We start from the raw sequence: 25018 nt of genomic DNA on the forward strand, positions 1-25018 counted from the left end.
TAGAGTTTTCATATACAATCTCTAGAACCAAACAAAAGCCTTTACTGGCTAAGCTTACACACCAAACAACAACTTCTCACAAAGGGTATTCCACAAAAAATAAATTATTCTTGTACAAATTACAATAATACCCCAAAATAATAAAATCATATATATATATATATATATATATATATATATATATATATATATATATATATATATATATATATATATATATATATATATATATATTTCACTTTTAATGCACTAAGTGGTGTCAAAGTCACCTGTCTAGTAAGTGGTATCAAAGTTTAACTCATGTTATAAGACTAATACTCTCAGGAGTTAGAATGATGACTACAAATAATTTATTTTTTAACAAAGGTATTTTCATTAATACATCTCCACCATTTAATGGTGAAAGGTCTAACCTATGGAAAACTAGAATGGAAATTTTATTAAAGCAAATGATTTTGAAATGCGAGATTTTATAATTAATGACCTATTTATTCATACTTATTTTATTGATAATAAAGTAGTATGAGGGAGTTTGATAGCGTGAAAACGCATCATGTTTTTAGACTCGTTTCACATGTTATTTATCATTAGTTTACTATGTTTTGTCACAGTTGCATCTTGTTATGTCCGTGTTTCAGGTACTTGTTGATTACGGAGCATATGTGTGTACGAAGCGGAAAAGGAAGCAAAATGGTGAAGAAAAGTGCAAAAATGCAGCATTCTGGTGCATGGAGTTCGCCATGGCCTTATGGCGTCCACCATGGCACCGGGACACGTCAACCCCTTCATTTAAAGCTCATGGCGTCCGCCACGAGCCTTGTGGCGACCACCATCTGCCTGCAGTAACAAAATGCATGGAAGTGGGTTTGACTCACTCCTTTCCACTTTCCTACTTTTTCTCAACTACCTTGGAACGTGAATGAAGAAGTTTCATAGTATTCTAGCTCTATATAAGACACTCTCGTACCTAGTTTTCGACATCCGGAGATAGAGGCGAAACACTGTCGGTTTAGTTTGAACATAAATTATATTTTCAAGTGATAATCACTCGATTGAGCGATTACCACGAACTAGTTTTAGGATTTGCTTGTACCCTTGGATCAACAATCTTGTTGTTTTAATTGAAGTTATTCCAGTTCCGTTTTTACTTCCAGTCTCGCATTTATTTTCCCGCATTTACAGGTTCTTTATTATATTGCTTTATAATTATTGTTATCACATTCTATAAGTGTTTAAGCATGTTGTTTTCAATTTCAATTACTATGTTTAAATTCTTTTCAATTAAGTTCATGTCTATCTAAATCGTTTTAAGTCTGGTTTGTGAGGACCTCCGTTTTCGATGGGACTCGGTAATGAAATTGGTTTAAGAACTTTATTAAATTCTGTTTTGGTCTTTGTTTCTAAGTTAAAATTAATATGATTTGTCACGAGAGTGAGAATCAATTAAGGTTCGAGTCGGCACTGCGAGAGCGTGAGGTTCGAACCAGATAGTAGGAACGGGGCATCGATCCTAAAGAGGGCGAGAGCGTTTTAGGCATCGATTAGGATTTGTTCAGTTTTCAAAATACGTTTCTTAATTAAAATGGGCGAGTGATAGCAAAATCTCATAGTTAAGAAGCATGACTTTATTCAATAGCTTGAGAGTGTGAGGTTTAGTCTTTAAATTGATATTTTCTACTGAACACGATTTAACCGTAAGTCTGAGTCAATCTGTTGCAGAGTCCCTGAGGTGTGCGGAATCCACATTCCGGTCTCTCTCTCTCTCTCTCTCTCTCTCTCTCTCTCTCTCTCTCTCTCTTTATTATCATTTTTCTAAGTTAACTTTAGTTTAAGTTTTTATTTGTTTAATCAAAGAAATCATTCACCTTAGCTTTACATAGCATCGATAGATAATGTTAGTTTGATTATTAGTCCTTGTGGATTCGATATCTTTTAAAACTACGCGATAGACTGTACGATTGCAGATAGTAATCTGACATACTTATATAGTCACATGATCAATTATCAATGCACCTTGTGAAATTATCAACATATCATGATGAGTTTTAGTGCAATATACTAAATCATCAGAGATATTTGTGGACACATTTTTTCTCAAGTTTAGGAACATACTTCACACTTCGTAAAAGAAACTCGCAGTTGTCAAACATCTTGTGTTAAACTTTCACAATACCATGAACCTTATAATCCTTAATATTATTGAGTCAAAGAATCCATCTTCTTTTAACTCTAGAAATCAAAGTATTCCTTCCTTTCACATATGTGATAAGAACATTCTGACTCAATGACTTAACTCTTTTATGTCTCCAAACTCGTTACAACTAATGCATCAACGCTCTCATAACCATCCTCATCTAAAATAACCACAATTTGGTCGAAATCATTCTTGTTCCCCCTCCCGGGATAATTCTTCATAAAGTGACAGATTTTATGACAAATGAAACATTTGTATTTTGATTTTTTGAACCCCTTATACTTGGACTTAGTCTTATATATATATATATATATATATATATATATATATATATATATATATATATATATATATATATATATATATATATATATATATATATATATATATATATATATATATATATATATATATATATATATATATATATATATATATATATATATATATATATATATATATATATATATATATATATATATATATCCCGCTACTCTCGCTCATCCCTCTATAAACATTCAAGCCTTCTCCATTATTTTCAACCTTCATGTCTTTAAGCTTTGTAAGCTCATTGGTTATGATTGTTGATTGAACCACCTTTAAGGTCATAATGTTTTCCTTACCATAAAGAACAACCTCATTTAAATGCTAAAAAGATATAAGTAATTACCTAAATAGGAGTAAAATCTTGTCTTCGTCATCAAGTTTTACCTTAATATTTTGGAAGTCAATAATAATTTTGTGAAATATCATCGATTTTTTCAAAATGGATTTGTTTCATACCATTAGAAACCGATGGAATCATTGAGCATATATAATCTAAGAGCCAACATATTGGTCATATATAAGGATTCAAGTTTGAACCATATTTCTACCATGATTTTCTCCGTTGCGGCTTTCCTCAATAACTTTATATCTGAGAAAAAGGATAATGGCACCCATAGCCTTAACAACCATCTTGAGTTTCTACGCTTGTGCTAGGTTTATCAACATCTCCGCCATTCAATGCTTTTGAACACTTTTATTGAATCAAAATTATTTGCATATTCACTTGCCAAAACCCAAAAGCATTATTCTGAAAAGATTTTTTATACCCCATTTAAAACTCATAGTATTCACTTAGAAATTTAGACTCTTGCTTCTTAGTAAATTCAAACGCACCAAAAAATATGATGTATAGGACAAAGAACATTGGCAATCAAACTACCTCTAACAATAATTAATCGAGTCACCTAGGTATATCCAAAACCATAAACTTACAAGAATAAAGATAAAAGTAAAGAAGCTGTTGGATGATTAGAATAAGTCAAATGTAGTGTAATTGGCTTTTGAAGTATTTTTGGAGAATAACTTATTTGAGAAGCTATTTTGGAAGGCTTCTTGTTTGCTGCAGAAATAGCAATTTCCTGAAGCCAAAACAGAAAAACAGTTTTGTTTTATTAGGCAGTTTTGGATACTTTGTTTAGTCTGTTTGTTTAGTGGTTTGTACACTATAAATAGACCTCAATTGTAATATTTGTGATTAATACCTTCAGATAATGCCATTCAATATTCTCATCTCAATTTTTCTTATTTTCTTTATTTTCATCATCTTCCTCAATTAACCTTTCTACCACCAAAATAGCAACTTCCACCATTGATTCACCTTGAACAAGTTTGATCTTGTTCCAACATTTGGCATTAGGAGCTTTGGTTCTGATCCTATTCCCCTGCAATCATGTCCGTCTCAAACGATAAAATACCCACCAACCTTCCAATTCTTGATTCGAAGAGCTACGACAAATGGTGCAAGCAAATGAAAGTCTTGTTCGGTTATCAAGATGTGCTTGATGTGATTACCATCGGTGTTACTCCTCTTGTTGAAGAGGCTACTGCAGCCCAGCAAGCTACTCACAAAGAAGAAAAGAAGAAAGACTACAAATCTCTCTTCTTGATACATTCTTGCGTCGATAGTGACAACTTTGAGAAAGTTGGCGATTGTGACTTGGCAAAGCAAGCTTGGGGGATTCTTGAGAAGGCTTATGCAGGGGCAGACAAAGCGAAGGTTGTGAGGTTAAAAACTCACAAACGTCAATTTGATTTACTTCAAATGGAAGAAAAGGAAACGGTCAATGATTATGTGACGCGTGTTACGCGTTTGGTGAATCAAATGAAGTCTTGCGGTGAAGGTGTTTCGGAGCAGAATATTGTATCCAAAGTGTTGCGTTCTTTAACACCTAGATTCGATAACATTGTGGTTGCGATTGAAGAATCGAAGGACCTCAAGAATATGACCAAAGATGAGCTTCAAAGCTCATTGGAAGCTCATGAACAAAGGATGGATGAAAGAGGAAACGATAAGGCGAAAGCGAAAGTGGCTTTGCAAGCTCGTTTAAATGAAAAGAACAAAAGATCGAAAGGGAAATGATCTTCTAGAAGTAAGAATAATTTCCAGAATTTTGGTGGAAAAGATCCACAAAATTCAAAGGGGCTAAAGGGTGAAGGAAGCTCCAAAGAGGGTAATCAAAGCGCCTACAAACCACTCGACAAAGTTCCATGAAGTGTTATAATTGTCAAAGGTTTGGGCATTTTTCGAGAGAGTGTCGCTCAAAACACAAGGAAAATGATCCGGATGAGGCTAAGGTAGCTAGGCAAGAAACGGATGATGAAAATACGCTTCTTGTGGTTATTATGGAGGAGAATAATGGCATGGACAGCAGTAGAAAGTTGATGGACAACAACTACTGCAGTACCGAAAAAGTGCAGAAAATGCGTTCGGAGAAAAACGCATTGGTAACGGTTCGAGATGGAGTTCAAGGTAGTGATGAGTGGTACTTGGATTTTGGTTGTTCGACTCATATGACTGGTAGAAAGGATTGGTTCGTGAAGATCAATCAAGCCACACGAAGTAGAGTGAGATTCGCAGATAACACGACTTTAGCGGCCGACGGTGTCGGTGATGTTTTGATCATGAGAAGGGATGGTGGTCATTCCTTGATCAAATATGTATTGTATATTCCTAGAATCAGATGTAATCTTTTAAGTATTGACCAATTGCTTGAAAGGAATTACACGATTCACATGGAAAATAAGGTTTTGCGTGTTTTGGACCAAAACGGTGTTTTGATCCTTAAGGCTCCTATGGCTGCCAATAGAACTTTCAAGATTGAGTTGAAAGTTATGGAGCATAGGTGCTTAGCTACTTCTGCAAGTCGTGAAGAATGATTATGGCACTACCGTCTCGGTCATCTCAACTTTCGAGACATTGATGCGTTACATAGGCACGGTATGGTGTCCGGGCTGCCACAGATTAATATTCCATCTGAAATATGTGATGAGTGTTTGCAAGGAAGTAACACAAGAGTAATTTCAGCAAGGATGCGGGTCACAGGACCAAGCATCACCTTGAGGTGGTGTATTCCGATGTATGCGGACCAATGCAAGTCAATTCGTATGGAGGCAACAGATACTTCGTCACGTTTATTGATGATTTTAGTAAGAAGCTATGGATTTATCTCATTAGGAGGAAGGATGAGGTGTTTGAAGTGTTCAAACGGTTCAAATCCATGGTTGAGCGACAAAGAGGTCACAAACTCAAAATTCTTAAAACCGACGGTGAAGGCGAATTTACTTTGGGTGAATTTAGGAGTTATTGTGATGACGAGGGTATAGTGCGTGAGGTTGTACCACCTTATACGCCTCAGAAAAATGGTGTTGCCGAGAGGAAAAATCGGACGATTATGAACATGGTGCGTAGCATGTTGAAAGCGAAGAATTTACCGAAAGAGCTTTGGGGTGAAGCCGTTTCTACTGCCGCCTATTTGCTGAATAGGTCTCCTACAAAGAAGCTTGAAATGGTTACTCCAAAAGAGGTATGGTCCGGATTCAAACCGAGCTTGAGTCATTTGCGTGTTTTCGGTTCGGTGGCGTTTCGACATATTCCGGGTCAACTTCGAAAGAAGTTAGATGACAAGGGTGAAAAAATGTTGCTTGTTGGTTATCATCCTACCGGAGGCTACAAGTTGTTTGATATGAGTAGCAAGAAGATCGTGATTAGTCGAGACGTGATCGTGGATGAAATTCGGACTTTTGACAGCAGAATTTCTACTATACCAGTCCAGGAAATTGATTTCCAGAAAGGGGAAATCGATTTCCAACTCGAAATTGCACTTCCTAAAGCTGCTGAGATTCAAAATGCAGGCCCAGAAATCGATTTACCACATGGGGAAATCGATTTCCTGGGAGGAAATTTGACTTTTCAGCCTGTTAATAATGCTGGACAGTAACCAATCGCAACGGAGAATGGTGAATCGAGTAGACTACCAGCGAGGCAGAGAGGTATGCCTCAAAGACTCCGAGATTGTGAGGTATTCTGTGATAGTGATATCAATAACGATGGTGATCTCATTCATTTCGCTTTAATGGCCAAATCCGAACTGGTAAATACGGAGGAGGCATTAAGCGATCCAAAATGGATGAATACAATGAAGGAAGAGCTTGAATCGATTGAGAAAAACAATACTTGGATGTTGGTTAAATTACCGAAAGGTAAAAAGGCAATTGGTGTGAAGTGGGTCTTCAAAGTGAAAGCGAATCCGAAAGGCGAGATAATCAAGCATAAGGCTCGATTAGTTGCAAATGGATTTTTGCAAAAGGAAGGCATAGACTTTGATGAGGTATTTGCTCTGGTTGCTCGACATGAAACCATCCGGTTAGTTGTTGCGGTAGCAAATAACAATAGCTGACCGTTATATCAAATGGACGTCAAATCGGCATTTTTGAATGGTCCATTGGATGAGGAGGTGTATGTTGGACAGCCCCCTGGTTTTGTTGTTCAAAATCAAGAGGCAAGGGTCTACAAGTTGAGGAAGACACTCTATGGTTTGAAACAAGCTCCAAGAGCTTGGAACAAACACATAGATGGTTTTCTTAACGACATTGGTTTCAAAAAGTGTGTGTCCGAGCATGGTGTTTATGTGAAATCGGCTGCAAGCGAAGGAGTAATCATACTTTGTCTATATGTGGACGATTTGTTGATTACTGGAAGTTATGAAAAGTACATTTCAAGCTTCAAAGAAGAGCTTATGAAGGAGTTTGAAATGAGTGACCTTGGGTATGTGAAGTACTTCTTAGGCATAGAGTTCCAAAAGACAAAGTTGGGGCTGCTCATGCATCAAAGTAGGTATGCTTTAGAGATCTTAAAGAGGTGTGATATGGAGCATTGTAATGCTGCTATAACTCCAGCTGAGGCACGGTCACAACTATCCAAAAGCGAGGAAGAGCAAGATGTGGATCCGACTCAATACCGGAGATTGATTGGATTATTGCGTTATTTATGCAATACGCGGCCAGATTTAGCATTTAGTGTCAGTATTGCTAGTAGGTTCATGGAGAGGCCAAAGGTATCACACTTGGCAGCGGTTAAGAGGATCCTTCGTTATGTGAAAGGTACTCTTGGCTGTGGAATTTTGTTTCCGGCAAGTGAGACGGGCAGAAGGTGCAATTTACTTGGATACACCGACTCCAATTGGTGTGGAGATAAAGATGATCGAAAGTCTACGGCTGGTTATGTCTTTATGTTTGACGGAGCACCAATCTATTGGTGTTCTAAAAAGGAGCCGGTGGTTGCTCTCTCTTCTTGCGAGACGGAGTATATTGCAGCGTCATTGTATGCATCCCAAGCTGTGTGGCTTGTGAACTTACTGCGTGAGCTGGACAGCAGCACGAGAGAAGCTGTTTTGTTGTTGGTGGACAACGTTTCAGCCATCAATCTTGCTAAGAATCGCATAACACATGGGAGGAGCAAGCACATTGAGATGAGATTCCATTACTTGAGAGATTTAGTGAGTTCTAGACAGTTACATTTGAGCTACTGCAGAAGTGAAGAACAAGTCGCGGACTTGTTGACGAAAGCGGTTACGAATGATATTTTCAAGCGACTCGTGGTGAGGTTGGGCACGAAGAACATTGAGCATTTGACTTAAGGTGGTGTGTTGGATGATTAGAATAAGTCAAATGCAGTGTAATTGACTTTTGAAGTGTTTTTAGAGAATGACTTATTTGAGAAGCTATTTTGGAAGGCTTCTTGTTTGTTGCAGAAATAGCAATTTCCTGAAGCCAAAACAGAAAAACAGTTTTGTTTTATTAGGCAGTTTTGGATGCTTTGTTTAGTCTGTTTGTTTAGTGGTTTGTACACAATAAATAGACCTCAATTATAATATTTGTGGTTAATGCCTTCAGATAATGCCATTCAATATTCTCATCTCAATTTTTCTTATTTTCTCTATTTTCATCATCTTCCTCAATTAACCTTTCTACCACCAAAATAGAAACTTCCACCATTGATTCACCTTGAACAAGTTTGATCTTGTTCCAACATTTGGCATTAGGAGCTTTAGTCCTGATCCTATTCCCCTGCAATCATGTCCGTCTCAAACGATAAAATACCCACCAACCTTCCAATTCTTGATTCTAAGAGCTACGACAAATGGTGCAAGCAAATGAAAGTCTTGTTCGGTTATCAAGATGTACTTGATGTGATTACCTCCGATGTTACTCCTCTTGTTGAAGAGGCTACTGCAGCCCAGCAAGCTAGTCACAAAGAAGAAAAGAAGAAAGACTACAAATCTCTCTTCTTGGTACATTCTTGCGTCGATAGTGACAACTTTGAGAAAGTTGGCGATTGTGACTCGGCAAAGCAAGCTTGGGGGATTCTTGAGAAGGTTTATGCAGGGGCAGACAAAGCGAAGGTTGTGAGGTTACAAACTCACAAATGTCAATTCGAGTTACTTCAAATGGAAGAAAAGGAAACGGTCAACAATTATGTGACGCGTGTTACGCGTTTGGTGAATCAAATGAAGTCTTGCGGTGAAGGTGTTTCGGAGCAGAATATTGTATCGAAAGTGTTGCGTTCTTTAACACCTAGATTCGATAACATTGTGGTTGCGATTGAAGAATCGAAGGACCTCAAGACTATGACCAAAGATGAGCTTCAAAGCTCATTGGAAGCTCATGAACAAAGGATGGGTGAAAGAGGAAACGATAAGGCGAAAGCGAAAGTGGCTTTGCAAGCTCGTTTAAATGAAAAGAACAAGAGATCGAAAGGGAAATGATCTTCTAGAAGTAAGAAGAATTTCCAGAATTTTGGTGGAAAAGATCCACAAAATTCAAAGGGGCTAAAGGGTGAAGGAAGCTCCAAAGAGGGTAATCAAAGCGCCTACAAACCACTCGACAAAGTTCCATGAAGTGTTATAATTGTCAAAGGTTTGGGCATTTTTCGAGAGAGTGTCGCTCAAAACACAAGGAAAATGATGCGGATGAGGCTAAGGTAGCTAGGCAAGAAACGGATGATGAAAATACGCGTATTATGGTGATTACGGAGGAGAATAATGGCATGGACAACAGTAGAAAGTTGATGGACAACAACTACTGTAGTACCGAAAAAGTGCAGAAAACGCGTTCGAAGAAAAACGCATTGGTAACGGTTCGAGTTGGAGTTCAAGGTAGTGATGAGTGGTACTTGGATTTTGGTTGTTCGACTCATATGACTGGTAGAAAGGATTAGTTCGTGAAGATCAATCAAGCCACACGAAGTAGAGTGAGATTCGCAGATAACACGACTTTAGCGGCCGACGGTGTCGGTGATGTTTTGATCATGAGAAGGGGTGGTGGTCATTCCTTGCTCAAATGTGTATTGTATATTCCTGGAATCAAATGTAATCTTTTAAGTATTGGCCAATTGCTTGAAAGGAATTACACGATTCACATGGAAAATAAGGTTGTGCGTGTTTTGGACCAAAACAGTGTTTTGATCCTTAAGGCTCCTATGGCTGCCAATAGAACTTTCAAGATTGAGTTGAAAGTTATGGAGCATAGGTGTTTAGCTACTTCTGCAAGTCGTGAAGATTGATTATGGCACTACCGTCTCGGTCATCTCAACTTTCGAGACATCGACGCGTTACATAGGCACGGTATGGTGTCCGCGCTGCCACAGATTAATATTCCATCTGAAATATGTGATGAGTGTGTGCAAGGGAAGCAACACAAGAGTAATTTCAGCAAGGATGCGGGTCACAGGACCAAGCATCACCTTGAGGTGGTGTATTCCAATGTATGCGGACCAATGCAAGTCAATTCGTATGGAGGCAACCGATACTTCGTCACGTTTATTGATGATTTTAGTAGGAAGCTATGGATTTATCTCATTAGGAGGAAGGATGAGGTGTTTGAAGTGTTCAAACGGTTCAAATCCATGGTTGAGCGACAAAGAGGTCACAAACTCAAAATTCTCAAAACCGACGGTGGAGGCGAATTTCCTTCGGGTGAATTTAGGAGTTATTGTGATGACGAGGGTATAGTGCATGAGGTTGTACCACCTTATACGCCTCAGAAAAATGGTGTTGCCGAGAGGAAAAATCGGACGATTATGAACATGGTGCATAGCATGTTGAAAGCGAAGAATTTTCCGAAAGAGCTTTGGGGTGAAGCCGTTTCTACTGCCGCCTATTTGCTGAATAGGTCTCCTACAAAGAAGCTTGAAATGGTTACTCCAGAAGAGGTATGGTCCGGATTCAAACCGAGCTTGAGTCATTTGCGTGTTTTCGGTTCGGTAGCGTTTCGACATATTCCGGGTCAACTTCGAAAGAAGTTAGACGACAAGGGTGAAAAAATGTTGCTTGTTGGTTATCATCTTACCGGAGGCTACAAGTTGTTTGATATGAGTAGCAAGAAGATTGTGATTAGTCGAGACGCGATCGTGGATGAAATTCGGACTTTTGACAGCAGAATTTCTACTATACCAGTCCAGGAAATTGATTCCCAGAAAGGGGAAATCGATTTCCAACCCGAAATTGCACTTCCTAAAGCTGTTGAGATTCGAAATGCAGGCCCAGAAATCGATTTACCACATGGGGAAATCGATTTCCTGGGAGGAAATTTGAATTTTCAGCCTGTTAATGATGTTGGACAACAACCATTCGCAACGGAGAATGGTGAATCGAGTAGACTACCAGCGAGGCAGAGAGGTATGCCTCAAAGACTCCGAGATTGTGAGGTATTCCGTGATAGTGATATCAATAACGATGGTGATCTCATTCATTTCGCTTTAATGGCCAAATCCGAACCGGTAGATACGGAGGAGGCATTAAGCGATCTAAAGTGGATGAATGCAATGAAGGAAGAGCTTGAATCGATTGAGAAAAACAATACTTGGATGTTGGTTAAATTACCGAAAGGTAAAAAGGCAATTGGTGTGAAGTGGGTCTTCAAAGTGAAAGCGAATCCGAAAGGCGAGATAATCAAGCATAAGGCTCGATTAGTTGCAAAAGGATTCTTGCAAAAGAAAGGCATAGACTTTGATGAGGTATTTGCTCCGGTTGCTCGACATGAAACCATCCGGTTAGTTATTGCGATAACAAATAACAATAGCTGGACGTTATATCAAATGGACGTCAAATCGGCATTTTTGAATGGTCCATTAGATGAGGAGGTTTATGTTGGACATCCCCCTGGTTTTGTTGTTCAAAATCAAGAGGCAAGGGTCTACAAGTTGAGGAAGGCACTCTATGGTTTGAAACAAGCTCCAAGAGCTTGGAACAAACACATAAATGGTTTTCTTAACGACATTGGTTTCAAAAAGTGTGTGTCCGAGCATGGTGTTTATGTGAAATCGGGTGCAAGCGAAGGAGTAATCATACGTTGTCTATATGTGGACGATTTGTTGATTACTAGAAGTTGTGAAAAGTACATTTCAAGCTTCAAAGAAGAGCTTATGAAGGAGTTTGAAATGAGTGACCTTGGGTATGTGAAGTACTTCTTAGGCATAGAGTTCCAAAAGACAAAGTTGGGGCTGCTCATGCATCAAAGTAGGTATGCTTTGGAGATCTTAAAAAGGTGTGATATGGAGCATTGTAATGCTGCCATAACTCCAGCCGAGGCACGGTCGCAACTATCCAAAAGCGAGGAAGAGCAAGATGTGGATCCGACTCAATACCGGAGATTGATTGGATCATTGCGTTATTTGTGCAATACGCGACCAGATTTAGCATTTAGTGTCGGTATTGCTAGTAGGTTCATGGAGAGGCCAAAGGTATCACACTTGGCAGCGGTTAAGAGGATCCTTCGTTATGTGAAAGGTACTCTTGGCTGTGGAATTTTGTTTCCGACAAGTGACACGGGCAAAAGGTGCAATTTACTTGAATACACCGACTCCAATTGGTGCGGAGATAAAGATGATCGAAAGTCTACGACTGGTTATGTCTTTATGTTTGACGGAGCACCAATCTCTTGGTGTTCTAAAAAGGAGCCGGTGGTTGCTCTCTCTTCTTGCGAGACGGAGTACATTGCAGCGTCATTGTGTGTATTCCAAGCTGCGTGGCTTGTGAACTTACTGCGTGAGCTGGACAGCAGCACGAGAGAAGCTGTTTTGTTGTTGGTGGACAACGTTTCAACCATCAATCTTGCTAAGAATCACATAGCACATGGGAGGAGCAAGCACATTGAGATGAGATTCCATTACTTGAGAGATTTAGTGAGTTCTAGACAGTTACGTTTGAGCTACTGCAGAAGTGAAGAACAAGTCGCAGACTTGTTGACGAAAGCGGTTACGAATGATGTTTTGAAGCGACTCGTGGTGAGGTTGGGCACGAAGAACATTGAGCATTTGACTTAAGGCGGTGTGTTGGATGATTAGAATAAGTCAAATGCAGTGTAATTGGGTTTTGAAGTGTTTTTGGAGAATAACTTATTTGAGAAGCTATTTTGGAAGGCTTCTTGTTTGCTGCAGAAATAGCAATTTCCTGAAGCCAAAACAGAAAAAACAGTTTTGTTTTATTAGGCAGTTTTGGATGCTTTGTTTAGTCTGTTTGTTTAGTGGTTTGTACACTATAAATAGACCTCAATTGTAATATTTGTGGTTAATGTCTTCAGATAATGCCATTCAATATTCTCATCTCAATTTTTCTTATTTTCTCTATTTTCATCATCTTCCTCAATTAACCTTTCTTTCTACCACCAAAATAACAACTTCCACCATTGATTCACCTTGAACAAGTTTGATCTTGTTCCAACAGAAACAATTAACTCTTGTTATCTCTAACATTGATTTCCAGTTATATCTAACTAGGTTTAATTATTTTAGTACTTTATATAAATAATTTTAAGATTCAATTACAACATTACATTGACATGTTAGAATAATAAGTGTATACTAAATACATATATAAAATACCAATAGACCATACACATCCTTTAATTTTTTAAAATCTATTTTGCTGAATAATAAATGTCAATAGAATAATAATTGTAATTTTTTTAAATAATCATATTTTTTTAAAAAATAATTAAAACTACATAAAAAAATATCCCATCTGCAAAATTTTTTATATCTCAAAATGAATATCTCTTTAAAATACTAATATAATATTTATTATATTTTTTCGCTATTATATTCTTATTTATTAACTTTAACTCTTTTCAACTATCCCACTAATTAATAAATAAAGATATTTTAGTAAATAATGTTAACTTTTTTATTAAAATTAACATATTTAATCATTTTCTTAAAAATCGTATAATGTTTAAATAAAATATTTATTATGAAATGGAGAGAATACTTTTTAAACAAAAAAATTCGCCCCAAAAAAATGTGTCATTACATATGTCCCATGCCTTTAGGAGTAACCAATGAGTATGATACATGCATGCAACTTTTAAGAGAATACGTCTTTGTCTTTGGATACTGTGTTGTTATCAAAATAACACAGTAGCCATAAAAACTGACGCATGCTCCTAAAAATTGCATACATGCATGTGTTACACCCATTGACTACTGAAATTCTAGTAACAGACTATCGATGTCACACTGGATGTTATGACATCCAATTCTGCGCAGACAGGTAATGTATGCAGAAAATAAATGTAAAAAGCAGTAAATGACACAGAGAATTGTTTACCCAGTTCGGTGACAAACACACCTACTCTGGGGGCTACCAAACCAGGGAGGAAATCTACTATAAAAGGTATTAATTCAGGACTTAAACCACCAGTTTAATCCTATCAATTAAGACCTACCCAATGCAATTTCAATCTAAACTAAGACATGAGTACCTACTCACTCCCCCTCAATCACAACAGTGATTACAACCTTTAAGAATTTTAAAGTCAGTGGTGAAGATATACTTCAAACAACTCTTGATTGTGCTTAAAAGCTTTAATCAAGAAACACAACACTCACGCTTAAAAGCTTAGAGTGACACAACAATTACAACTCAATAAACACCCTAGTCCAATGCAATCATCTAGGTGATAATTGCTTGGCTCACAAGTAAAATCTAATTCAAGACACAATGAAAGTACTACAATGATATATAATGATATATTGAATTCTTCACGCTTCAAATCACTAAATTGCTGAAAGTAGGATTGCCATCCTTTTATAATGCAGTACTTGGGCCTTGTACTTGAATTTCCTAAAATTAAGGTTAAGCAAGTTAACCTAATTTCCACACATTAGGGTGCTAACAAATATGCTATATGCTAGGTCTCTTAATTTTAGCACAACTGTTCGTTTCCTGAATTTTAGCACAGCTGTTAGTTTCCTGAAAATCAGTCTGAGATAGATACCGAAACATAACAGAAAAATTAGCCTATACTATAAAAAGCAGTAAATGATACAGAGAATTGTTTACCCAGTTCGGTGACAAACACACCTACTCTGGGGGCTACCAAGCCAGGGAGGAAATCCACTATAAGAGGTATTAATTCAGGACTTAAACCACCAGTTTAATCCTATCACTTAAGACCTACCCAATGCAATTTCAATCTAAACTAAGACTTGAGTACCTACTCACTCCCCCTCAATCACAGCAGTGATTACAACCTTTAAGAATTTTAAAGTCAGTGGTGAAGATATACTTCAAACAACTATTGATTGTGCTTAAAAGCTTTAATCAAGAAACACAACACTCACGCTTAAAAGCTTAGAGTGACACAACAATTACAACTCAATAAACACCCTAGTCCAATGCAATCATCTAGGTGATAATTGCTTGGCTCACAAGTAAAATCTAATTCAAAACACAATGAAAGTACAACAATGATATATAATGATATATTGAATTCTTCACGCTTCAAATCCCTGAATTGCTGAAAGTAGGATTGCCATCCTTTTATAATGCAGTACTTGGGCCTTGTACTTGAATTTCCTAAAATTAAGGTTAAGCAAGTTAACCTAATTTCCACACATTAGGGTGCTAACAAATAGGCTATATGTTGGGTCTCTTAATTTTAGCACAACGGTTAGTTTCCTGAAAATCAGTCTGAGATAGATACTGAAACATAACAGAAAAATTAGCCTATACTTTAACATCTGTTGTCAGGGATGAATGTCATAACATTCAGTTTGACATCCAGAAAATGCTGTCATGAATGAATGTCATAACATTCAGTTTGACATCCAGTAAATCCTGTATTAGCTAATCCTGCAGCATACTACTTAAGCATGTCATGACATCAGTCAAGACATCTAAGTACAGTAAGTGTTTTAACATAAAATGCAGTCAATCAAAAACATCTACAACTACCCTTAAAGTCATGTGTCATAGACAATGATGACTTATGTCAAAAGATCAGTGTATGCGCTACTCTTTGTGACACATCCTTTTGAAGGCCGATTTTTTTTAAAATGGTTATTTTAATATATTTTTTTAAAAATTGATTATTTAAGAATTTTTTTTAAAAACCTAATTATTTTTAAAAATAAAATAAAATAATTGAAGTCATTTTTTTTTCAGTCAATATAATTTGCATGAGAAAAAAACAACAGAAAATATATTTAGCTGAAATTTTGATAATTAAAGATCTTGATTTTTAGTTAAAGGTAAAAGAAAATTTTAAGACAGAGTTTCTTGGGACAATAGTGGCCCCTGATTTTCAGCAAAAGCGAGTAACGTAGTCAAACAAACCTGTTCCAAGTCTTCCCGGTCTATTGTCTTGTCTCTCATCACATCATCTTCCAAATATCAAATCATTTCACTCGTTATTCACGTCTTCTTCAAACACTCTCTCATACTAAATTCTTATTCTACACAAACAACAACCCTTTTTTTTGTTTCCTATGCTTCTGTTTCTAAAATTGGATTTTTCTTAACCCAGGTGAGTTTTTTAATACCCTTATCTAAAATTCATGTGATTTTGAATCTGGGTTCTTTCAGTTTTTACTTCTTTTGATTCATGCCACAGGAAACTTTACTGGGTTTCTAAAAAAACTGTTTTTTTTTGTGTGTGAAAGGGAAAAAATTGTTTCTTTATTTGTGCCTTTTTGTTTATGATTGATTTGATTGCTGTAGTAAACTGCTGAATTGAGTTGATGCTGGTTATTGATTTGTTTTTTCTAGGGTATGCTCTTAGGAGGATTACAGTGATGGACTCTATGATTTTTGCTGCGGATTTCATTAGATATCAAGTATTTGGATAACTTGCTCTTGGCTTTTTTGTTTGTGTTTTTGGATTTTGATGAAGATGGTTTTGAGTAGGGTTTCTGTTATTGTTAATTTCTTTCTGCTGATGAGTTGTTTCATCATGACCTATGGTACTGAGAGTGACATATTATGCTTAAAAAGAGTAAAAGAAACACTTAAAGACCCAAACAATTACTTGCAATCTTGGAATTTCGACAATAGAACTGAAGGGTTTATTTGCAAGTTCACTGGTGTTGAATGTTGGCATCCTGATGAAAGTAGGGTTTTGAATCTCAAGCTTTCGAATATGGGACTTAAGGGAGAGTTTCCTCGTGGCATTCAAAATTGCTCGAGTTTAACAGGATTAGATCTTTCATTGAACAGTCTCTCCAAAACAATTCCAGATGATATATCTAGCCTTGTTGGATATGTGGTCACTCTTGATCTATCTTCGAATGATTTTACGGGAGAGATTCCTGTGTCGCTTTCTAATTGTACCTATCTTAATACTCTTAGACTCGATCAAAACCAATTCACTGGTCAAATTCCTCTACAATTTGCTTCATTGACGCGGATTAAGACGTTTAGTGTTTCGAATAATCTTTTGTCCGGACAAGTTCCGAATTTTAAGGAGGGTATAGTTACAAAAGATAATTATGCAAATAACTCAGCACTCTGCGGCGGTCCGTTGGATGCTTGCAGTGGGTCTTCGAAGACTAACACTGCGGTTATAGCCGGAGCAGCTGTTGGTGGTATCACTCTTGCAGCTTTAGCAGTGGGCGTTGCAATGCTTTTCTATGTGCGACATCTTTCGCACAGGAAAAAGGAAGAAGATCCCGAAGAAAACAAGTGGGCGAGAATCATAAAGGGAACCAAAAAAATTAAGGTAGGTTAAATTGATGCACGGCTTGTTAGTTCTTAGATAGGTTAAGAATAGTGTTTGTAACAATTATGCCTAATTGTTTGGAGTTTCTTATCAGGTTTCGATGTTTGAGAAGTCGATTTCGAAAATGAGCTTGAGTGATCTCATGAAGGCTACGAATAACTTCAGCAAAAGCAATGTCATTGGGACAGGAAGATCAGGAACGGTATACAAAGCTGTCCTCGGCGACGGCACATCACTCATGGTTAAGAGATTGCTGGAATCTCAACACTCAGAGCAAGAGTTTACGGCTGAGATGGCTACACTAGGAACAGTGCGACATCGAAACTTGGTTCCTCTTTTAGGTTTTTGCCTCGCCAAAAAGGAAAGACTTTTGGTCTATAAGAATATGCCAAGCGGTACTCTTTACGACCAACTACATCCTGAAACTGGCGAATGCGCTATGGAGTGGTCTACAAGGCTCAAAATCGCAATCGGAGCAGCCAAAGGATTCGCGTGGCTTCATCACAACTGCAATCCGCGTATCATCCACCGAAACATAAGCTCTAAGTGCATCTTATTGGACGCGAATTTCGAGCCGAAAATCTCCGATTTCGGCCTTGCCAGATTAATGAACCCGATCGATACTCATTTGAGTACTTTTGTAAACGGCGAGTTTGGTGATTTAGGCTACGTTGCTCCCGAGTATACAACAACTCTGGTGGCTACACCTAAGGGCGATGTTTACAGCTTTGGAACTGTGCTTCTCGAGCTGGTAACCGGCGAAAGACCTACACATATTGCGAAAGCTCCAGAAACTTTTAAAGGAAACTTGGTAGAATGGATCATGCAGCTATCAGTAAACTCAAGCCTAAAAGAAGCAATCGATGAATCACTAACTGGAAAAGGTGTCGATCATGAACTTTTTCAGTTTCTTAAGGTTGCATGCAACTGTGTTACTTCAACTGCAAAGGAGAGGCCGACGATGTTCGAAGTATATCAGTTTCTAAGAGAGATTGGAAGTAAATATAATTTCATAACAGAGGACGAGATAATGGTGCTTACAGAAAACGGCGATGCTGGTAAATTGGAAGAACTTATCGTTGCGCGCGAGGCGTAAAATTGAAAAGGTATTTGAGATGTAATTGTGTATGCAATCAAATTTAAATCTGTAAAATTATCTCTTTCTGTTGTTCTGAATGTTAGTATATATATATAAATGTTATGGCCTAAATGCAGTTGTGAAATCAATATTGAAACATCACTAATCATGGTTGTTCATTTATATGTTGGTGACTTTGGTATAATCCTTATTTTGTTCAATGTCTATGTTGTTTGATTGTTATGTTGGAAATTTTTGGAAGAGTCTAATGTAAATTTAGTTTCTAAAAGAATTTGTTGAATTTTTTTCTCATTCTGTAATAACAATAGGAATTAATACTATATGTGAACAGTTTTTTTTTTTTTGAGATTCATAACTTTTTCTTCTTAAAAACTTGGTAATTTATTGGGAATAAAAACTTTATTTACCCATTAAGTAATTTATACAATAGTAACAGGATACATTAATCAAAGATACGAAACTGCCCCTGGCTTTAAGTTTTTCTTCTTATTACTTGCTTTGGTTTCTTATTATTACAAGAAACAATTTTTATTTTTTCAATAAGCAAACAATTTTTTATCTGAAATTATAACTAAAATGTATATTTGCCTCCTAAAAAAAGGAATTTGATGCAAATCCCAAAACAAATTAAGCTACTTTTGTACCACAATGTTTTGTTTGAGATGAAAATGATGTTCTAATTATGGAGTGAGCGAATTAATGGATATGAAATAAAGAATTTTTTTTTTAAAAATAATTCGAAAATAACAAATAATTCAAAAAATATATCAAAATAATCACTTTTAGAAGAGGATGCGACAGATGAACTGGCGCATCCTCTAAGCAATCAAAGGAGACGCCAATAGCATTGGCGCATGCATTGGGCTCCTCACGAGGAGGCGTCAATGCTTTTGGCGCATGCATTGACCCTCATGAGGAGGCGCTAATGCATATGGCGCCTGCATATCATGTCATGTTGGGCATCAACCCTCTTGGCGCATGCATTTTATGTCCACTCTATATAAATGTTGCACCTTGGATGCACTATTTTTCACACAAATCATCTCCTACTACCATATTTTCTCTAATTCAACCCCACTCACCTTCTAGTTTTTGTGTTTTAATAATGTCTGCATACATTCAGAAACGAAATGCTGATGTAATATTTTCCGTCGTTGCGGCTCCGATACAGATTCGGCTTTGGAACACATATACGTTTGAACGTCTTAATCGGACGTTGTACAATTGGTTAGAGGGAGAAATTGGAGAGGGTGAAAGGATTAGAAGAATACAATGACTTGTGTCCACGTTCAACCAAAACGGAGAAGTGCGCGAATGAGTGGATATTAAGACCGACCAAGACACTCGTAGGATGATGCATTACATGTTCAAAATTGTTTTGATGGTTGTAATCGCATAGTTCTTGTATTCTAGTTGTTTTAATTTTTTGTGTTACTGTTTATGTAATGGTACTTTCGTCACAGACGTCTAATATGAAACAAAATTAGTTTTTCATATATTGCAATAGAGGTACATGTGAATTTATCTGGTTGTGCTCGTTCCAACACTAGGACAGTTATTACGATTGTGACCTGGCTGACGACATGAACTACATAGTCTAACCATTTTGTTCGTCGTATCCATTTCGGTTAGAATCCGGGTGCTGTTTGGGCGACCTTTTTTCTTCCTTCGCATAACTTCGTTGTGCCAGACGATGTCCCTTTGATATTCTGGCCAATAATCCTCTTTTGCCACTACGGAAAAACTAATTTTATAAACATTTGAAAGGCTGACGACTTTGTAAACTTCAGATAGCAAGTAGGATGGATCCATTCGAACCTTTGAGCATGCCGCAATGACATGGGAGCAGGGCGTACGAAAGACTTGGAACTTTCCGCAGTCGCACCAACCTTTATCTAGTTCGACTATGTACTGTCCCATCAGTATGCCCTCATTGTGATCCATGGACTCGGCAACACTATACCAACCTTTAGTGCGGTCAAAGACCGTAACCACATGTCTGTTTGCTTTGGCAGCTTCATGTCTAATGAATTTCATTGAAGCATCACTGAACAAATGTCCAAATTGCAACACTGAACTCCATTTTGAGCGTCTAGTTTCAAACAGCGCTCCCATCCTGAAATATGTTGTCTACACCAAAGCGGTTATAGGTAGGTTACGAATGCCTTTGAAGACAGAGTTCATTGATTCCACAAGATTTGTTGTCATGTGGCCCCAACGTTGACCGTTGTCGTATGACCTAGTCCACTTCTCCAATGGAATACTATCGATCCACCGTACTGCATCTTCGTTTGACAATCTTATTTCTTCCCGGTAGTGCTTGAAAGAAGGTTCTGATAATGCGTAACCTGCATTGACAACCTTCTTCTGCAACGTCTTATCTTTGATTTCCCGCATGAAATTCTGAGTAATATGTCTAATACAGAACACACACGTCGAATGAGGATTTTGCCAGCCATTATCAATGTTATTATATGCACTAGTGATTGAAGGGTGTCTGTCAGAGATCAAACATAAGTTAGGCTGAGGTGCAACGTGCAATCGGAGATTTCTTAGGAAAAAACTCCATCCCTCAGCAGTCTCTCCTTCAACAAGGGCAAAGGAGATTGGAAAAATGTTGTTGTTCCCATCTTGTGCCACTGCCATCAGTAACGTTCCTTTGTATTTCCCGTACAACCATGTACCATCAATTTGTATAATTGGTTTACAGAAAGAAAAACCTATGATGCATGGTTGATACGCCTAGAAGAGACGGTGGAATATTCCATTTCCAACAGCACACGTCTCATTTGGTGTATACGCGAGCAATACTTCCAACTTGACAATAGTCCTGGGAGCATATTGTTTTAGAGCCAACAGGTATTTTGGAAGTTGTTTGTAAGACTCCTCCCAATTGCCAAACACTTTTTCAACAGTCTTTGTCCTAGCTATCCATGTCTTCCTATATGATGGAGTGTACTCGTACAGTTTATCTGGAGGCCATATCTAGGTCTTGATCATGATGTGAACCATGACGATGCTGCAGTTTGGACAACGAAGACATCGATTATCCGATTCACTACGGTGGAAATGCACCAGAGTGACCGGGTCAAACTGCAGTTCGGCATGCTACAACAGATTCCAGAACCTCCCACATGTTTGGGGAATTGACATCAAAAAAGGGTTGATGCATAATGGGATTATTCTGACTGGAGAGACTTTGCAAAAGAGATGTGTCGTCAATGGAGGAATCGACGATAACACATCTTAAACGAACCAGTCATCCATGGTGCAAGACCAACTTAACAATATATGGCATGGTTTAGGTCGGTAACAACTCAACAATTTGCATCTGAGCCGTGGTATTTGATGGATCCACGCCAACTTGCTTCGTCATTCGTTATGATATTTACAAAACCCTCTTTTCTGTCTTTGTTCCAACGGTGGTATTTTAGTACCAGGAGGTACCACCATCTGCCCATCTTTGACCAACAAGTCAAAAATTTCATCACATTTTGACACGTCGAAAGTATAAGTTTTCGAAGGGAATTTTGGGTTATTTTCAACAGGATTTTTTTCCTTGCGCAGACAGCAATGATCGACACTCATAGGCGGACCCTGGCTTTAGTTCAGCCACGTCGATTTCTAATTCTGTCGATGAAGCATAATCGGCCTCACGTATTGGGTCTGTCGCGTCGTATTCGACAAACGCTACTTTTTCTTTCTTAGACTTATTGTGCCTAACCTTTTCTAGCCTTAGTCGTTCTAGATGCCGGACTCTGTCAGCCAGTTGTGACACACTTTTCACAAAAGTTGGATCTATCTTCTTCCTAATGGAATAATCTAAACCTCCTGCGGCCATTTGAACTAGTTCATGTTCTGGCACTTGCGTAAAGCACCTAGCTTTTAAGGACCTAAAACGATTCAGATAATCATCTATACTTTCAGCAACCCTTCTCTTAATACTAGACAATTCTGCCAAACTAATTTTGGAGTGTCCTTCGTAAAACTGTTCATGGAACTTCGTTTCTAATTTAGCCCATGAGTCGATTGAACTTGGGGCCAACGAAGTAAACCATGTGAAGGCAGCCTTGGTCAGAGAGGAGGGGAAGTTTTTTACTCTTAAACATTTATTATGAGCTAGATCCCCTGACTCTGTTAAGTATCTGGCGACGTGCTCTATTGTCGATTCACCAGACTCTCCCCCAAATTTAGTGTACTTAGGCACTTTCATCCCCCTAGGCGCCTCAGCTTGGAGAATAAATTCAGCCAACGGGGAAGCGTATAATGGTCTTTGTAACGTAGCACCCATGCCATTTCTAGCCATAATCTTTTCGACAATAGTTGTCAAATTATTTTCCACCGAGAGGTCTTCTTGTCGATGTTGGTTGACAATTTGATCAGCATCCTGGTGTCGGTTAACCATTACCATCTGGTTACGTCCCGCGACTCCCGATTCGACGCCTTGATGTTGAAGGGGTCTAATGATTTGTCCTTCGTGGACTGTCTCCTCCTCCGCTGCCCCTATCTCTATCTGCACAGGAACCGTCGGTCTAATCATTGGCGTCATCTGTCGGGCCGGTGCCCCCAGAAAATTGCACATCCGTGTCAATTGGTTCGCCACCTGCCTATTTGTTTCGGCGAATTCTTGTATTAGTGGATTAAAGACTGTGCCCATCTGGTTGGTCAACATGTTAACCAATTCATGGTTACTATCGTCCATTAGCTGTCTCAACACCGCTACTGAAGTGTTCGACAACGACATGGTTCTGTTCTGAGTAGTGTTCCTTATGTTGCCCCCTTGTGTTGATCCTTGCAAGGGAGGATTTGTATCTGAAAACAGTGTTGCACTGGATGTCGACTGATATCCTGGTATTAAGGAATACGGCATTCCATAAAGCGGATCTGTGGTGCCAAAGCGAGGCACATAAGGTCTGAACGTCGTTATCGTTGATCCTGAACCCCCCGGTGGAGGCTGAGGAATTGATGTTCCAACCGCACCCGTAGTCGACATGGTTAGGGCTGCACTTGTCATCGGTGGCAAAGTGGCAACCTGTGAGACTACTGTTTCCGTATTGGGTAAAGTTCCTCGTGGAACTTCATCAGTGTTAGTTTCTGACATTTTCACACTACTTCGTGGCTTACTATATAGCTTGCCACTTCTAAGTTTCATGCAATTTCGCAACTGCTCTAGCACCGTCCCACTGGGCATGCCATTTTGTTTACTGTGGAAATTGGTAAACAGCCGCTGGTCCTCCCTAGGCTTTAAAACGAAGGGTTACTTGCAGGATCGACCACTTGATCCTAGGACATGTGCTAGTGCAAGTGAGGCTTGTCCAAACTTCGACAGAATGACTTTGTGAGGAATGGCTCCTAACAAAGTGTCGAACAAGCGTAGGATTTTTTCCACACGAACGGTTTTAGACAATGTTATCGCCTATAGGTGACTCGTGACCGACAACGCTATAACATTTAAAAGAGATATACGACGAACACGCTTTTGGTGAACTCTATTATCGTAATAGAATCTGTGTCGACAGTGTAAACGACAACGTAAAATGATAACTCAAAAGTAAAAGAAATTAAGATAAAATGTTCAACGGGAACAATTGAAAAGTAGGGAAGTTGCATTGAAATAAATGTGGTGATTCACGTACATAGCACTCTCAGAAAAACTCTTGCTTCCTCGCGCTGGGAATGGGAAGTTTTCTTACAAGTGATTTCGTAGTACAAAGTGAACACCCTGAGCCCCTTGTGGGACACTCCTATTTATACTAAACTAGAGGAAACTACTCATAAGCTAAACTCCTAGAAACTAGCAGATGTTATGTCACATGATCTGCACAACCGCTGCACCCATGTCTTGCTAACTGCTCCACATTATGGCGCTCTTATTCCTTTTGAAACTGCTGTTTATTTTAAATTTCAAATTTCTCCCGCCCAGACGTTAGGGCGATGTTGTCTTATGCATATTGACGACAATTCTTTAAGTCCCAAACCTTGCGTTGGTCGACAGAATGGCCTGTCGACGAGGCCAACTTCCCCCGTCGGCTTCATCCTTTGATTTGTGTTTTTTCTACTCTTGCTTGCCTCTAACGTCTCTTCCCCCTTTGATGGGGTATGACCCCCACATTCATAGGACTCTTTCATTAATTACGCTTTCAGCATGCTTTAGAGATTTTTCGTGGTAACAGTCACATCTCTTAAATACCGCTGGAACTTCCGCCAAACCTTCCCACCAGTCATCGCTCGATCAAGTCAGCACACAAAGACCTCAAACACCTCAAGAAAACCGTGGGAGACCTCGTAGACAAACTAACGCACTTGGATATGGAACAGGGGGGCGTTATAATCGGGTCGGTCATTAGTTTATTGTCAGTCCAATGTAACCAATTATTACCACATCAATAATTTTTTTTACATTA

The 25018-nt window shown here is 38.3% G+C and overlaps 3 protein-coding genes across 3 annotated transcripts; 2 read left to right on the plus strand and 1 right to left on the minus strand.

Moving 5' to 3' along the window:
• Positions 1–4729: 4729 nt before the first annotated feature.
• On the plus strand, positions 4730–5398 carry LOC127130793 (uncharacterized). The gene has a single exon (XM_051059757.1). It carries the CDS (start codon positions 4730–4732, stop codon positions 5396–5398), a length of 669 nt encoding a protein of 222 aa, XP_050915714.1.
• A 10696-nt stretch (positions 5399–16094) lies between these two features.
• LOC127126918 (probably inactive leucine-rich repeat receptor-like protein kinase At5g48380) lies at positions 16095–18814 on the plus strand. Its single transcript, XM_051055953.1, has 3 exons — positions 16095–16324; positions 16567–17515; positions 17610–18814. The coding sequence occupies exons 2-3, from the start codon at positions 16685–16687 to the stop codon at positions 18609–18611; spliced, it is 1833 nt and encodes a 610-aa protein (XP_050911910.1). The 5' UTR covers positions 16095–16324; positions 16567–16684; the 3' UTR covers positions 18612–18814.
• A 3341-nt stretch (positions 18815–22155) lies between these two features.
• LOC127130794 (uncharacterized) lies at positions 22156–23358 on the minus strand. Its single transcript, XM_051059759.1, has 2 exons — positions 22604–23358; positions 22156–22507 (listed from the first exon to the last, which is right to left on the minus strand). The coding sequence occupies exons 1-2, from the start codon at positions 23356–23358 to the stop codon at positions 22156–22158; spliced, it is 1107 nt and encodes a 368-aa protein (XP_050915716.1).
• Positions 23359–25018: the final 1660 nt, after the last annotated feature.

This window comes from Lathyrus oleraceus, chromosome 3, assembly GCF_024323335.1.
Source record: "Lathyrus oleraceus cultivar Zhongwan6 chromosome 3, CAAS_Psat_ZW6_1.0, whole genome shotgun sequence".
In the NCBI taxonomy this organism is placed as follows: Eukaryota; Viridiplantae; Streptophyta; class Magnoliopsida; order Fabales; family Fabaceae; genus Lathyrus; species Lathyrus oleraceus.